Source organism: Micromesistius poutassou (assembly GCF_964030765.1).
Source record: "Micromesistius poutassou genome assembly, chromosome: 4".
NCBI lineage: Eukaryota > Metazoa > Chordata > Actinopteri > Gadiformes > Gadidae > Micromesistius > Micromesistius poutassou.
In genome coordinates, this window is record NC_140274.1 from 2641614 (window position 1) to 2659290 (window position 17677).

The 17677-nt window shown below is 46.4% G+C and overlaps 1 protein-coding gene across 1 annotated transcript in view; it reads right to left on the reverse strand.

The window, feature by feature from the left end:
* The window catches only part of sik3 (SIK family kinase 3), a gene marked incomplete at its 5' end in the record, with an annotated part of 46278 nt that overhangs the window by 24312 nt on the left and 4289 nt on the right, over nt 1-17677 (reverse strand). Inside the window, 9 exon segments of the mRNA XM_084467067.1 lie at nt 94-171; nt 935-1069; nt 1959-2069; nt 2168-2286; nt 2817-2940; nt 3187-3311; nt 3910-4071; nt 4377-4440; nt 7283-7399. Coding sequence (XP_084323193.1) covers nt 94-171; nt 935-1069; nt 1959-2069; nt 2168-2286; nt 2817-2940; nt 3187-3311; nt 3910-4071; nt 4377-4440; nt 7283-7399 — 1035 coding nt within the window.

Consider the following 17677-nt stretch of genomic DNA (forward strand, 5'->3'; position numbering starts at 1 on the left):
GCTGCTGCTAGCGCTCTGTGAGGGCTGCTGCTAGCGGGCGTCCGATGAGGAGCAGCTCCAGGGCGTCCCCTGCAGCACGGCGGACGGACTCACCTCCACGATCTGGTTCTCCGGGTTGATGAGCTGCACATGGGGCACCGTCAAGCTGACTGGATTACCCTGCTGGTCCGTCTACAGGGCGAGCAGGACACACACACACACACACACACACTTAGGAAAACAATCTTTGCCCCTCCGTTTCCCTTTGATGCGTTTCAGGAATTTCTCCGTAAAGACGGACTCATCGCGAAAACGCATCTATCTGTAGAAACGCTGTAGTACATATTCAAGACCACCGTGTGGCGCTGCTTCTCCACCAATAAAAGAAGAAGACGAGGCCGAGCATGCACATCAAGCCTGCCACTGTAGGGGGGGGGGGGGGGGGTTTGTTTGCGTATCTGCGTAACACGAATTCGAACGCATAGGGCCGTTTTTATCTTATGCACCCTGGAACCTGGTTTCAAAAAAGTGTGTTTTCAGACACCGAAAACACCGGATCCGTCTGGACGGTCGGCCACAAGACTTCTGCGTTTTCACCAAAAAATAGTTTCCGTGTGGACGGGGCCTTAGTCGGGATGGCACAGATGAAGTGCAAACAGTGTTCTCAAAGCACCCCCCCCCCCCACCTCCAAGGATCCTTTATACTGTTATAGTATGTAGTTTTACAAACGCAAATCTACGCAGAGACAACCCCAATAGGAGCCATTTAGTTGGCTGGTATTCCTAATCACAATGTTTGCCCAATACCATTCCAATGTCACTATTGTAGAGGTGAGATACTTAACAGAAAGTCTCCCATCTTTTTTACATCAACTGTATGTATACACCTATGCAAGCCTAACTTTGCTTGAGACAAAATGACACAAATACGTCTCCATGGCAGCGAGGCACCTACCTGCACGGTGCCGAGGGGGTAGCCGATGGGGCGGGGGGTGGTGGGGGCCACCCGGAGGGTCTTGTTCTTCTTGAGGCGGTCGGCCAGCAGGCTGTAGATGGCGCTGTAGTGATCGTACGCATCCGTGTGCAGGGACTAGAGAGAGAGGACGGGGCACGTGTTAAAGATCCCATATCATGCTTTTCTAGGGTTAATATTTGCATTCGAGGGTACTACTACAATAGGCAACATGCCTGCATGTTAGAAATACCCCTTACTATTCTCACTCTGTTCATTTCAGCAAAACCAGTTTAAGCGTCTTTCAAAAACATGTGTGTTAGTATCATGTCGCTTTAAGGCCCCCCTCCCAAGTAACCCAGTCTGCTGTGATTGGTCAGCACGCTCACTCTGTCGCGATTGGTAGCCGGGGGGCGGGACTTCTGCACCGCCCACTGCAAAGTCTGACACTGTAACACTGGGACGGAAGTAAAGTTTGAGCTCAAACGAGCTGTTTTACGCACAGTAATGCCATGTAACCTTCATAGTGGAGAAAGACCACAAAACGGTGCTGGGGCAGGCCACTCCTCAGACGCTCAGCGTATATTGACAGACTTCTGGTGGATATGGCTCTGTGGGAGTCCACAAATTGCTAAGGATAGGCCACAGGGGCTAGCCATGTTCAAAGCTAACCAGCTTTGTTTGACCTCTGGTTCAACGGGGCGATGACAACTGGAGGCTCATCCAACTGCAAACTGTGATCACCAACACAGAAGCACAGCCTCAGTGCCGTACGTGAAGCATAACGGGACGGTTTGTTCCTGACTCTTATTGTCCGTTTCTGTGCAAAAATCGATTGAAAAAAGACAACAGGTTTGTTGTATCGAGTTGTCTCATTGATGGCGTTTAAGACCCACGCTGCGCTAAGTAACTGTATTAAAGACAAACGGCATGCAACACTGAGAGTAAGTCAACATAAGGAAACAAAGGCGGACAAGACGTTCTTGCCAGCTTCCTTTGAGACGTGTGTATGTGCATCCCCACCCACCTGCAGGGTGCGCTCTCTGTCCAGCCCCATCTCAGACATCTCGATCAGCACCTGCTCGTTGATCAGCTCCGTCTCCCTCTCCGTCTTCACCTGCTCGCACTCCGCTATGAGCTGTGTGGTGAAGGGGAGGGCACAGGGAATGCATTAAGGCGGGAGTCCAGGCTGGTTGATTAGGGAGGGGGGCGGGGGGGTACAGCACAAACACCCACCCTGTCAAACTCGGGGTCGGGGTCTCCCTGCCTCATCCACTTGTTCTTGTTGATCTGCTCCATGGACAGGCGCCGGCTGGGCTCCAGCACCAGCATGTGTCTGATCAGGTACTCACAGTCTGGCACAAACACAACACACGCACGCATGTTGGAGACTTCAGAGTGCCACAATTTTCCAGTTCAACGTTTTATTTTGATGATGCAGCGCAAAGCATGGCCAAGTTAGATGCATCTTAAGAAGCAAAACTCAACCAACAATAAACACAGATATATGCCGTTCCGTTGGTACCGGTACTTTGTAACAGTGAATATACATTTTAAAAATAAAAGCAGTAGCATGATGCATTCTGTACTGAATCCCAAATTGACCTTGAATAAACTGTGACTAAAGGTGCTTGCACACATCCCAGGCAAATACCAACACCCAACTGCAGAATGTTGGCCTAAGCCAAGACAATAGCGTGAAACCCATAGAGGACATTGCTAATGGAACCCAAGTTGAAATCACATTAGCCATTAGCCAACATTTAAAATCAAATTGGTGTCAAAACACAAGTGTTAGAATTTCTTCAATTGCCTTTTTCAATTGTATGAACCCCCATTGTAACCCTCCCCGCTGCCTCCCCGCTCTGCCCGCCGGGAGACCCACCTGTGGACATGAAGAAGGGGATGCGGAACTTGCCGCTGAGCACGCGGGCCCTCAGGTTCTGCAGGGTGCTGCCGTCAAAGGGCAGCGCGCCGCAGACCAGCACGTACAGCACCACTCCCAGGCTCTGGGAGGCACACGCACGAGGAAACCTCAAGACAAGCGTCCAACCAACCAACCAATCCTAGACCTCCATTCCACTCGTCAAACCGAGCCTTAGCACACACGTCAACTTGTACACAGCCATCCCTGGACCGGGCTGACCAATGTTGGGCAATATCGTAAAGCGATTTGAGTGGCCACTGGTTAGAAAAGGGCTAAATAAACGCAGTCCACTTAGCATTTACCATTCATCTGCAGAAAGTCAACTCACCCAGATGTCCACTTTGGGCCCGTCGTACTCCTTGCCCTCGAAGAGTTCTGGCGCGGCGTAGGGGGGGCTGCCGCACCACGTCTTCAGCAGCTGGCCGCGGGAGAACAGGTTACTGAAGCCAAAGTCTGAGAGAGAGGGAGACGAAGGGCGTTGGTGTACAGAGACGCATCTATTGGGCACAGAGGACACCGTGTGCTCAATGGTCAAATCAATTTGGCTTTCTACCTTTTTTTTTTTGCAGCTTCCCTTTTTAAGGTGTTTGACTTCATGTTGCAAAAACCAGTGCGAGCGTTTCCATAACAACGACAAGAGTGTTGCAAAGTAAGGCTGGCCACACAAATCTTTTTTTAATTTGTGTTCAACTTTTATTTAAATCAGGTTAAGTCTACTCATGCCAATTGTAGGCATACATCTGTGCATTGTCACAAAAAGTCAGGCTGTTAGTCATTGTGCAGCGGGTTTGATCCAGAGCAAGATAAAGTGATTTTAAAATGAGTCATTCATGAGCCGGTCGGGGTTAGACATCTTGTTCAATAAGACCTACGGGACGAGGACATGTCATTGAGAAGAATCCAGAACGATTCAGCTGGGAGTCAAAACACCCTCACCAATAGATCCCGCCTCCCACCCTTATTATACATGCATCTTTAGAAACATACATAGCCTGACACACACCCACACACACACACACACAGCCCCCCCCACACACACACACACACATACCTGCTATCTTGATGTCGAGGTTGTGGTCCAGCAGGAGGTTCTCGGCCTTCAGGTCTCGGTGGACGATGTTGCGGCAGTGGCAGAAGTGCACCGCTGCCACGATCTGCTTGAACTTCTTCCTGGCGTCCTTCTCAGCCATGCGTCCGTGGGCCACCAGGTGGTCTACAGCAGGGGGAGGGGGGGGGGGGGGAGAAGGCAGATTCTTCTCTAGAATAACCCCTTGAGAGACCCGACCACTCCGGTGCCATGTTTAAGACAGCGGCACGGACATTGAATACTTTTCAAAGTTATACCAAAGGTGTTACTTTGGAATTTTCTGCATCCTGACAGAGCTATTTGGAAATGTTATATGGTGGTGGGGAGGGGGGCATGGGTGACGGAGTGAAACGATGACGTGATGTGGGGGAGAGCCCTGGAGTGGACGATTGTGAAGGAAAAATACACAAAGGGAAAAAGTGTTGCCTTACCGAAGATCTCCCCTCCACTGGCGTACTCTGTGACTAGGTAGATCATTCTCTCCGTCTCCATCACCTACGGCCAGAGAGACGATAAGAACAATAGAATTGTCGCGGCACAGTCCAAAAGGTGCAATAAAAGATAAGGTATCCGGAAGATTGGCCAAATTAGCGCCACCCATTGGCAATCCAAGAGCACTCTCAACGCTTGATGCATGCTAAGCAGGAATCTGTCTGGCAGCACCTATGTTGCCAAAACCATACACAGGAGGCCTGTTTTTCTCAAAGGTAAATCAATATTAACCGCATTCAAATCTTCTGCGATAACGTTGATATGTTTTTTCAATGCATATTTTAGATACATTATATAGCATCAATAACTGACGCGCCCTGAGTCAGTGCAATCAAGCATTCAAGCAGAACACGATACGCAAATTGACGTACATGGATGACGTACATGCTCGCTGCGCCCCAAAACCCCAAATGGAAATCCCAGTCCTCCCATTGCCGTTCAGATAAACGAGTGGGATGGGTGCGTGTGTATATGTGTGTGTGTGTATGGGTGGGAATCTGTACTAATCTATATAGTTAGACAATCGATACATCACGATATATGTCTAACGATGATTACAAAATGACTGAAAAGGTAAACTGTGGATTTCTGTGTTTATTCATGGTCATCGATGGTTTCATTCATGTGTTGAGCGCCACAAGGAGCAGGGAAATCTGTTTCGAGGGGCGATATACCGCCGTATCGATATTTTGTCTCACCCCTACTGAAGAATCTACCACCAATAGTGGACCAAGACTAAATAGTTGATAAAAGTGGTGGGACCACTTCAGTTTTATTAACCTGCACTGTGGTACGTGAATATAGGTTGCTTTGGATAACATGACGGTCATAACTACCGTAAAGACTAACGTTTCCAAATCATGGATGTCTGAAAAAATGCACACCCACATGATCCCCTTCATGTGCTGCCATTCTCTCACCATTTTACCGTCTGCGCAGCGGTTGATGTTAAAGTCTGTGTCCGAGAGGGGGTTAAGCTTCTAGGACACAATATAACGCAAGGGTGTGTGTGTGTGTGTGTGTGTGTGTGTGTGTATGCGAGTGTGTGGATGAAGATTAGCTCCTGGCCAGTGTTAGTTGACATTGCTAATTGGCCTCACTCCATACTCTTTTTGTATTCCTAGGCAGCTCTGAGCACTGTTCATGTTCTGTGTCCTGAAGCACTGTTCAACTCTGTGTACATAAGATCAGCCTGTTTTGAAAGACGTGGATGTGGACAGAGCTGTGATGTGGACGTTTCGGGTGTCATAGGGTGTCGTCACCCCTCGAACATGTCCCTGCCCAGAGACACCACGGCTGTGCTGTTTGCGTTTGTTTAATGTTTGTTTGGCGATGACGTCATGCTTATTTTTAAAGTCTCAGAGAGGGAGAGGGAGGGGGCGCTAAAGTTTGCAGGGGTCACATTGTTTTGACAATAAAACGTGTTTGTATTTTTCGCTGGTAAAAAAAGGTTGAAAGAAAGATTATAATCAAGTAATGTAATTGTATTCAGGCTCCAGTAAGAACCCATTCCCTGTCACATGACATGACAAGACATTTATTGACTGATGTCGTAATAATTATCTTATCGACTGATATGAAAAAAAAGTGTATTGTCATCATCACTGTGTGTGAGAGACATTCATAGCAACTTTTATTAAATTATGAAATGGTACCAGTAACATAATAATATAATATAATCTAAAACATGGGGTCTGTAAGTTGTACACAGAAGTGGCTTCAATTTAAAGTGGTTGGTGTTTGTTGTTTGGTTGGGCATGAAACATCGCAGGGCTGTCAAGCATAGCCCAATAACCAGCAGGGATCCAGGCTAAATGATTTAATAATGCTTTATATTGACAAATATGAGACTATTAACACGCCTGAGGTAAAGAGAAAAGGCTTGGCCTAACGGGGTCCCCGTCGTGGTCCAAGGCCTCCCCATGTCCAGCCCTGTGCTCAGCATTAAAGCCCGGCCTTCAAACAGAGGGCTCCTGTTACACGGGACGTGTGTCGCAACCTCTCCCACCTCACCTCAGGTCCCCGCCGCTCGGCGGGGAGGTCAACGAGGAGCCAACTCCAAAGTGAGAGCGTGCATTATGCACCGACTCACACACTATCCTCATACAAACGCATTGAAAGGACTACACATCAGGCAACTCCATTTGAGTTCAGTTTTATTAGAATCTAATTTACAAAACAAGATATTAGTTAAATAGGTGTTCCGGAGTATAAACACCGACTGACGAGAGCGTATCTTTGGCGTACACTGGGACAGGAGAGGGGCAGTAAAGAGTCCACACATCAGGTGAGTGACCCCCCCTCAAACCTTGGAACCGGGAATAAGGAGCATAAGAGGCTTATGAACTGATGTGGACCTGTCATTTATGTTCTGTCCCACAGGGAGGTTTATGAACTAAGGTCCTGAGATTGAAAAGCTGTTTGCCTATAGACAGCGTCACACAGACCTGATTCAATTTGTTAAAGGATTATCGGGGTAAACCTTAAATTGGGTTAGCCTAATAGCAACGGGATCATAGCTTTTCCTACATTGTTACATTTATATTAAACTAGACCACCACTTATTGTGCTGTTGACGAATACAAATCGCCTACTGCAGTGTTGAAAAAATGAACTCATTTGAGAGTGACCTGTGATTAATGCTGTGAAGGGGTTCAGTTAACAGCAGACACTGTACACTGTCAGCAGCAAAAGGGGCTCAGGTCTTTCCACATTTTGAACATATCGTCCACAACTCAAACAACCAGTCAGGTAACACAGGAGTACCCGTACCCCGTCCCGGACCACAGGGCTCAGGGGCTCGGAGGGGGAGCACTGTGGGTGTGCGTGCACTGGGGGTACAGACCTGGTAGAGGCGAATGATGTGGGGATGCCTCAACATCTTCATGATCTGCACCTCCCTGAATATCTTCTTGAGGTTCTCATCGTCCAGCTGAGTCTTATCCACTATCTTTATAGCCACCTGCAGGCAGAGACAGAGGGAGAGACAGAGGGAGGGAGAGAGAGAGAGAGACGGAGAGAGACGGAGTGACATGCGGGAAGGAAACAGAGGGATGAAAAAATAGACAGAGCAATAGAAGGGTGGATGTGAAAATGGTAGAATGAGATGAGGGGAAAAGAGGGCAAAAAGAAAAGCACACATTAGGGCCTCATCATCCACCACACGATTGAGTTCCGCACACAGATTGAGCTTCAAGCATGTGAACACTCAAATCGACCAATATCAATTCGCAACGGTGCACACACACCGTCCTGTCTCTGCGCTCAGAGAGAGAGTACGACAAGCGACGTGTTGTGCTGCTGAACGGCGTCCCGTCATGTTGCGTCCGTTGGCTGACCATGCTGCCCACCCCCCGTGACCCCCCCCCCCCCCCCCCGTGACCCTTACGTAACTCCACGGGAAGCCCCGACAACGCGCCCGGAGCGGCGGACGGTGATGATGTGTGACAGGACGGCTCTGACGCGTGACAGGACGGCTCTGCTCGGCCACTTAGCGAGCCGCCAACTCCGTTATTGAGTCAATCAAGGGGCGCCGCTAATTGTGTGCTCTGGCAGGGCGGCCGAGCACCGAGTAACACAGCCAGCGAGAGAACGAGAGGGAGGGACCCGGGAGACGCAGTCATGGGACAGTGCCTCGTTCAAAAACACACACAGGCACGCACACACACACAAACAGGGGACGAGGTCAAGGGAGGGTGGACGTGGCTTCCTGTGTCAGACAGGAAGTGAGAAGTGCAGGGGAACAGGGAAGACGGGGCCACAGAGGCTGGGGCCGCCACACAAACCTGACTTAACAGTGATGTGTTCTTTGCATTTGGTTTTACCTCTACTGGCTTATTAAGAGGGAGTGTGTGGATACAGAGTGGATACAGAGTGCATACATGTGTGCATGTATGCATGGCTGCCGGCTTGTTTAGTACAGACAACAATGACTGAACGCACACTTATTCGTTCCCATCATTCACGCCTGTATTTTAAGCTCCTGTAATCTATTTCCAGTACTGGCACTTATTGTAGGGTTATATCTCTAAAACTCGGCAGGTATCAGGGGACAACACACATGGCATATAAACACACACACACACGCACATTTTAAGGAGATCTACTCTTGATTATTTTTTTCTAAACAAACGACTTCAAAACAGGGACATTTATAGGAAATGGCAGAGGCACCGAGGCTTGGCGTGTGCCAAGCTACAAAACAGAGTGGCAGTGAGTCGTATTATCTGTTCTTTGAAGAAGAGGTTCAACACTATTCCCTTTCAAAAGTGATGCACACACACACATACATTATATTGTATACTGTTAAATTAAATGAAAGCTGTATGTCAGCGGCATCATGAGAAAAGCACTCAGACTACATGGTGGGGAAGTGGTGATGCGCTCCGGTCTCCTCGCTGGGTGAGAGGAGGGTCACTGGTCACGACCGGCGGCCCACATCAAAGGAGCATTGAGCGTGCTTCCTGATCGGGTTCCTGGTAAACAAAAACGGGTTTGTTTGGACAGATACTTATCCATATGGTACAACGGCGAGCGCTGGGTGTTAGGGCGAGGTGAGGCGGTGGACCAGCGGGGGCAGAGGACACGTGGCGCCGGATAGCAGGCGCAGAGAAATCTATATTACAATATACTTTGCATATCATTCATTTTTACGATGTCAGTCAATAAGTGCCTTGATGAACCCCTCATACTGAGGGCTGAATACAATACAATTACATTCCATTCCAATAATCATTCTTTCAACCTTTTTTAATTAAAAAAAATTAAAAAACCTTTTAAAAACAACAGCGAACGGGTGAGTCCCAAAGAGCCCCGTCCACACAGCGCCATGAAGGCCGATGTAATACACTGATACCCTATCAGAAGAACCACTTTGAACAGGCTCCAAGTGGAACTTATCGGTGGCAGCTCACGCCATTGGCCGCCCGGGGGGGTCGACTCTTTGTCATTTGCTATGCAACAGTATGTGTGGCACAACTGTCCTGTCCCACGCTGGCTTCTACGACCCTGGAATGTTCCAGGGAGGGATCTGGGTTGGGTTCACACACACACAAGGAGGTGTCACACCAAGCTCTTCCGATCACAAGATGGTGACCTCAGTGATGTACCATGCCCGATCAGCTGATGGTTTCCCACAGGCGCCGGGAGGCCGCTGGTGAACACAGCACTGAACAAACACACAGCGCTACGCCCGTCATTCCAGCAAGCACCTAAAGGTGCATATTAATATGCCCTGTGTCCCTTGACGATTATTAGAAGATATCTCCCTGAATGAACTTCTCCCTCTTTAGGCCAAGTGAAACGCAAACGGTGACTTGAGTCACTAACTCAAACCAGGCCTGCTCTGAGCCCAGGCCTGCTCTGAGCCCAGGCCTGCTCTGAGCCCAGGCCTGCTCTGAGCCCAGGCCTGCTCTGAGCCCAGGCCTGCTCTGAGCCCAGGCCTGCTCTGAGCCCAGGCCTGCTCTGAGCCCAGGCCTGCTCTGAGCCCAGGCCTGCTCTGAGCCCAGGCCTGCTCTGAGCCCAGGCCTGCTCTGAGCCCAGGCCTGCTCTGAGCCCAGGTCAGTGCGGCCAGAGGTGACAGTCTCAAGGCCACCGCGGTCAGCGCAGTGACATGGAGCAGAGCTGCTTAATGGGAGCCCATTAGGGGCTTAAAGGCCAGGGTTAGGTCCATCCATATGCAACAAGGGCTGCCAGATCCACTGGCCTCAATGCTGCCTTCTCTCCGTGCAGGGTAACCAACCAGTGGGCTGTCAGCCTTAGCCCTTAGGCCAAGGCCAACATTGACCCCCCCCCCCCCCCCCTCCACAGCATGACCATGGGCGTTATGTAGATATTAATAATGCCTTCAAGATGTAACTAGTGAAAGTGGGGTGGCTCGGTGGGATGCATTGATCCAGTTGTTTGGATGATGGGCAACAGCATGCGTTAATGTGAACACACTACAGGGAAACCGCAGGTCTGAGATGCGCTCTGCCTGCTGCCTATAAGTAAACCCTTCAACTAACTACAGTTGTAAATCTTAAGGCATTCTACTAATAAACATTTCTTTCTTGCCAAGTAAATAATAATATTAGGCACTAAATGATATCATCTTAATGCCGCCTCCTACCACAGACGCTGTCCGTAGTGATGGAGAGCACTGACTCACGACTTATCTTGTTAAGTCCTATTAAATTGAACGCCGTCATGTTTTCACACGACAAAATTATAATAAATCATTTGGTTGAATGGGAATGAACATATTCAACGCGATTTCTGTTCTGCAAAAAAGGCATTCATGTTAGTTGCATCAAGGTGGATTTTTTACGGCTCTAGCCAGCGAATAGATCCGTTTAAGCAATCACATGCGCATCTTTGACAACGTCACATGGACAATGTACAAGTTGTAGGACATGTCGGAGGTCACGGCCTATAGACGTTCCTCAGCACAGTGTTACTGCATCCATAGTGGAATACTACAATCATAGACCTATAACTATCTCTATCTGTTATACGTATGTATTGATCATCCATAGTGGAATACTACAATCATAGACCTATAACTATCTCTATCTGTTATACGTATGTATTGATCATCCATAGTGGAATACTACAATCATAGACCTATAACTATCTCTATCTGTTATACGTATGTATTGATCATCCATAGTGGTAAACTACCATCATAGACCTATAACTATCTCTATCTGTTATACGTATGTATTGATCATCCATAGTGGAATACTACAATCATAGACCTATAACTATCTCTATCTGTTATACGTATGTATTGATCATCCATAGTGGAATACTACAATCATAGACCTATAACTATCTCTATCTGTTATACGTATGTACTGATCATCCATAGTGGTAAACTACCATCATAGACCTATAACTATCCGTTATGTGTTGATCATTCATCTCGACAGCAGTTGGTGTGAGAAGGGGATGTTTAATTGCACCTCGGTGCGTGAACATAGGTTCCTTTTGCTAACATGACGGTGTGCAGATGCATTGCAAGAGTTTCATTTTGGATACCAACTCTCTACGAAAGAGTGACAGCCTATTACAGTTATTGAGCAGGGAAACAACCTCTATGGTTGACAGCGGCATTTCGTTTTCACATGTGGGTAGGCCGAGGTGATTTATGTCCTGAATAGGGAAGATATATATAAATAAAATAACTGTAAATGCGTATATTTTTGTGGAGTGAAATCATATTTTTATTCTATTCAATAGGATATCAATACATTTAATTTATTTAGTTGTTTTGGAAAACACAGAATTCAGATTATTTGTAAGACTGCTATAGTTCTTTTTTTAATTAATTAACATAAGTCATATTTGCGCATCTCCCGTCAGCTCTCAGCACTGACTTAATGTAGGGCCCTATGGAATCGGTGTCCGCCTCTATACATTCCCAATTCCGTCTGCAATTCTGTTACCACAGAAACCACAGGGCCCAACCTTTGCTGCCCCCAGTCTGTCGCCGGCCCACGCCGAACACACATCACGCCACCGGGCCCAGCGGCTTTTCTGGGGGAAACCCTGAGCCGTGGTTCTCATTTGTTCCCTCGGCTTATTGGAAGTCACCGAACAAACCTCCCGTCTGGTCATCGCAGAGCCCCGACCAGCTGAGCCAAGTGGAATTTCCGCAGCGCCTTTCACGCGATGCTAGGTTTGACACTTGACAATCAAGTGTTTGTCACAGTGGCATGCACACTGGGTGAGGCACGGAAATGTTCAACTCTTGAATGAGGAATGCAGATGGCTTAAAGTTTGGCATTTTATACGTTTATACGAAAAACCTGCTGGCAATTAAAACAGATGCCATTGTTGTTTAATTGGCCAGACATTCCAGTCAGTGTTGAAAGAGCAATACAAAGTCACCCAATTCCAGAATTTGGGAATTTGCCAGGGGGGCCAGAGCCTTGCAGTCAAATGTAGCGACCTTTGCCGGACATAGTACTCCAAGAGCTGGAGCCGGGGAACTTAATTTAGCACAGTGAGCAATTGAAGAAGCCAGAAAATGAAATGTGAACTAATGAATGAAGACACTCAATGGGGACCGGAGGAAGGCATGGCGAGCATAGGCAGAACGCTCTACCAGAGATTCACTCTGTGGAGCGGGTACATACACAGTAGACGTTTCCTTCATTTGTGGCATGAAGGACGAAATTGACCACACAGATGAAAGAATATATTAATTAGATTTCACTTTCAAAACAAATTTGTTCCTGAAATAATATGACACACAGATTTTAACCTCTTCTATATGAAAACAAAATGGCGTCCACGCAAACTATAGTCTGGCAATCCATCACAGGTCTCTTCAAAGGCAGTGCTGGGGTGTTAGGTCTGCGTCAGACACAAAGTCATTAAAGACATCACGGGGCATCATCCAAAAGATAAGGCAACACAAGCAGAGCCATTGTGAGACGCCATTTGTAACGTACATAGGCCTAAATGTAAAACAGACACATACAGGAGCACACATGAATACTGAACCACCAGCGTGAGTCAGCATGTCACTGGTCCGATTTTCTGTTTGTGCGTTGTGTTGATGACTCAGGAGTGTGTGTGTGTGTGTGTGTGTGTGTGTGTGTGTGTGTGTGGCTTCGCGGCTTCCCTCCATGAGGACGGTGGTTTTGTAGCGTCACCCGTGGAGCAGAGTCTCCTGCTGCCGTCGAATCAATGCTGGAAAGCATAAAACACTGACCCCGCCTCAAAAAGAACCCAATCCAACCCCCTAGTGAAAGAATCACATCAATATCAACAAAGACTGCTCATACGAGCGCCAAAAGACCAACGCTCTCATCTTGACAGGCAATTTCCAAAAAACGTGGGAGATGCTAAACATGCAGTTCTGCAAATGTCCCCTCCCCCCTCCCTCCCTATGGCCTCAGCACTTCAGTTTTACCAAATCCATTCATGCAAATAAAGTGTTATATATATATATATATAAGAATCAGAGTGTTATGTGGTAAACCAACAATGTAGCATGTTAAGCCAGTCGAAACAACGTCAACATTATTCTTTTCAACATTATTCGTCAACATTATTCTGAATCAGATTTGATTTCATCACTAACCTGTCATAATCATGAATACTTTGGGAGGGTTTTCAGAGCAAGAAATAGCAAAGAATGCAATTGAATTAAGGGTCAAAATCTTTTTTTTTTAAATGGGCAAATCCACACATGGAAAGAGTGTTAATGTACTGTATGAGGTCTATGTCACACACACCTGAGTGGTGTCTTTTCACAGCTGCTTCTTACTGTTGCAGTATCGCGGGACACATTTATACCCTGTAATATTTATATTATATTCTTTGAGGACATTTTGAAACGTATCAAATATAATAATTGTGTTTTGGTTGGGCTGCATTCTATGGCAGGGTACTTTGTAATTCGCTGATAGTGTGAAGATGTTGACCCAACGATGGCTCTAGAGTGCGGTGCCTGTGTTCCGTTAGCAGGGTTACACAGCTAGACCGGCAGGCCTCATACAGGCGTTCTCCTCTCGCACCGTCAGATCGCTGTCATTCAGAGCGTGATTATCTGTTGAATAGCTGATAGCTTTCTTTAAAAAAAATACTTTCAAACTCCTGAGATGTGTGATTCTTTAAACACACAGCAGCACTATGCTGCTCCATTTCACCTTCCGTTTTGACGTCGGGGCTTCCCTGGCGGGCGGGTGTTATTGTTTAACGTCTGGCAGCGGGGGAACAGCAGGTAAACGTTGGCCAACAAACCCGTTTCAGTTTCAACATCAGTGAACCCTTGAGACTATAATAACGACGACAGCACGTGCTTATAACAGAAAATGGGACGACTCGACAAACAAACCTTAGCCTGCCAAGAGTCCCGCGACTAATCAAGTCGACTATGAGGAGTCCGCCCTACATCAAATTATTGATGTAACAGAGGGCATATGGAAATACTTGAACCTTTGAAGCCATGCATCAAAACACTAACCAATTATTCACAACTTATTGTGGGTTTTATAAGTGGGATAAGGTTCTGACTTGCCCATGATGGAGAACCCACGGTGTAAAAACTGGTGAAAGTGTCTAATCTACTTAAAATATGAGATCCCATGAGAATCTTAAGCACAGATTTGTAGTCATACTGCCAGCATCCAAATGAAGACCTACTAGACTATAAAACAACTTCCATAACAGTCTAATAATCCTGGCACTCAAAATGTATGGATTGTTCCTCAGTGGAAAACAGAAAACAACATTGAATGTTCCAACGAAATAGGACTGCATCAACTTGAGAACGGATGCATTTCAACAATCTACAAGCGGTTACAGCAAAGTGTGTGCATTATGCAAAACATCTGAAGATTGCCGGGAAAAGTGGGAATGTGTGATTAGCTAAATAGTGAGCGTTGAAAATATTACCTGTACAACTCTGCAAAATAGCTTCACGGACGTGTTAAGGCAAGCCATTTTGGATCATTTAGTTCCACAAACAACTGGCTATGATGAACCAGCGCCGTTCAACACAGGGGCCGAGCAGGAGAGGGTCTTAAACCCCCCGCTATCACCATGGAAACGAGCGTGATTTCAATGAAGCGGCCTTTCCTTGACAACACATACCGTTGCCGCTAACAACAGCCAGTGCCGTTTATATTGACGTCACACACGCACCCAAGAAGAAACATGCAGCCGCTGGCTTTGTCCTGATGATAAACATGTACATGTATGTGTGTGTGCATGTGTGCATGTGTGTGTGTGTGTGTGTGTGTGTGTGTGTGTGTGTGTGTGTGTGTGTGCGTGCATGCATGTGTGCGAATGACGCAACTGGAATTGCCGAAGGACATTAAAAAGGGGTTATACGGGCAGAACACACAAACGGCGAGCACATGCACACATAGGCAAGGCTACAGACAGAAATACAGAAATTGGCTATGCTGCAGTGCTCCCAGTAGTTTGGGACCGGAGTCCGTTTTTCTACAGATGTTCCGTCACGAGTCGCTACTCTCACTTACTGACACTCCATTCTGAACATAATCTGAATTCCGAATCTTAAACGTATCCAAACGCTGGGGACGACCTACTGGGCAGTAATCAGTGCTCGGCGTTTTCCTCTTCACAGGAGCCCCAACACAGCAGCTGGCCTGATGACAGAGAGCACACCACCACAGTGGTGACGACACACACACACACACTCTCCTTGTGTGCAGGAGAGCGTGTCTACTGTAGGCACAGAGCTGCACGATTCTTTTTACACACACACACACACACACACACACACACACACACACACACACACACACACACACACACACACACACACACACACACACACACACACACACACTACATTAGGTCTGTTATCTAACCCCAGTCAACCTGGCAGCCCTCCTCCTCCTCCATCTCTTGCCTAAAGCATTGGAGAAATGAGACATTGACACAGACAGACAGAGTCCTGCTTCCGCTCAGACAGGTCAGCGCATGCCACCCTGCGCCATGTTTCACCAAATATGCTCACCCCCCTGTGGGCATGGCATTATTGAGGGGTGTGTGTGTCTGTGTCTAATAATATATATATATATTTCAAAATATATATAGTTGGAACGGGTCAATCCGTTATTAAAACATTAGTTCACAAAGGTCATTTCATTTGTGGCTGTTCACATTTTTCCATGAGGAGAAAAGTTAATCTTGCCAATCTACTGCTGGGAAAAGCAGTATCAGAAGTTCAGTGCCCGATGTAATTTGGAAACACATGTAGCTTCTTGCTAATCATCTACTGTTGTGGCAATGTGTTTACATCAGAAATAGGCAATCTGAAGGAGCAAACCTGCTCTTCACACTGTTCACACCACCAACCAATTTGGCCATTACATTTGAGCACTGCCGTGTTAAAACTATGGTATTTGCTTTCCAGGACAAATTTATTGCTGCAAACTTACTCTTTCGCTTTCGTTATCATAAATCTTGCATTGTATATTCTCATGTTGAGAATGATAATGGGAAAACTAAGGGAAATTCGAATGTGATGACTAGTAATGTGGTTACGAGAACGACACCGTTAGAATAATTAAATGGCTACATTTATTGAACACAAAAATCTGAAAAAAATACTTAAATATGTATCGTCATATATTATAGTATTGCCATTACATTAGTCATTGGAGTGTCAATAAATACAGCTGGTGACAATTGTAGAACCTTACCTGACTCAATGAAAGCCTACTATACCTAAACCTGGCTGGTTCTAATGTATGTTTGCTAGATAATTCAAGCTGAAAGATCCCACAGCCTTCCTCCAGCCATTAAAGAGCGCACATCCTAGAATGAGCAAATGGATTTAATCGCTGAACTGTTAACATTTATGCAATGTTCACTCATAGGATCTACTTTTAATGGCCGAAGGTAAGCAAACAAATAACTCTACAAATTACAATTATAAAGACGAACAGTCATTTTCTCCTGTGGAAAGCACTCCAGTCAAAATAGGATTGTGGCGCTTTCTGTTTCAAACACATAGTCAGACATTGTTCTTTGACGAGCACACACAAAGCCAAATGTGACGAGCTATAAACCACCCTTTATCTGTCTGCCGTCTTTTTAAAAAGATTTTTCATTATTTTCTATGGTCTGTCAAGTCCACATTATAGCTTGGAAATGGTATACATACACACGCACACGCACACACCTGCATTTATTCACGAGACCATGATAATCAAATGAATGTAACTAACCTAAAATGACATCTTACTAATTTGTTCTATGAGTTAGCCTTATTTCTGACTCATGTAGATTTTTCTGACACATGTATGTCAGGCTTGAGTCACCATATAGAAAGAATATAGAAATCTACATTGCCACTACATTGAATCACATGCACCAGAAAACCTTATCCGGCTAATTGGCAGGCTGGCTGTTAAGTAAAACGAACAGGCAAAAACACAAAAAGGAAATACTGGCAGTAAAATGCTAGCAGATTGTCTGCTCTGGTGATGTGACCACATCACCGACAATAGCATTGAATTCTCATGCGTTCGGAATACCGTGCAGCCCTGTTCAAATGACCATGGTTTGGACCACTTAAATATGGCCCTACAGATGGAAGCCGAATCCTCTCACAATCCCAACAGAGTTTATTTACCAATACTCAGTGCTTGGAGTTGACGGGTGAGAGTAAACAGCCACAAACCACTGTGAGAAAACTGCAAACAAAGCAAACGCAAAAGCCCAATGTATTGCTTTGCAACACTGTTTATCTGTTAAAAGTTTGACCACA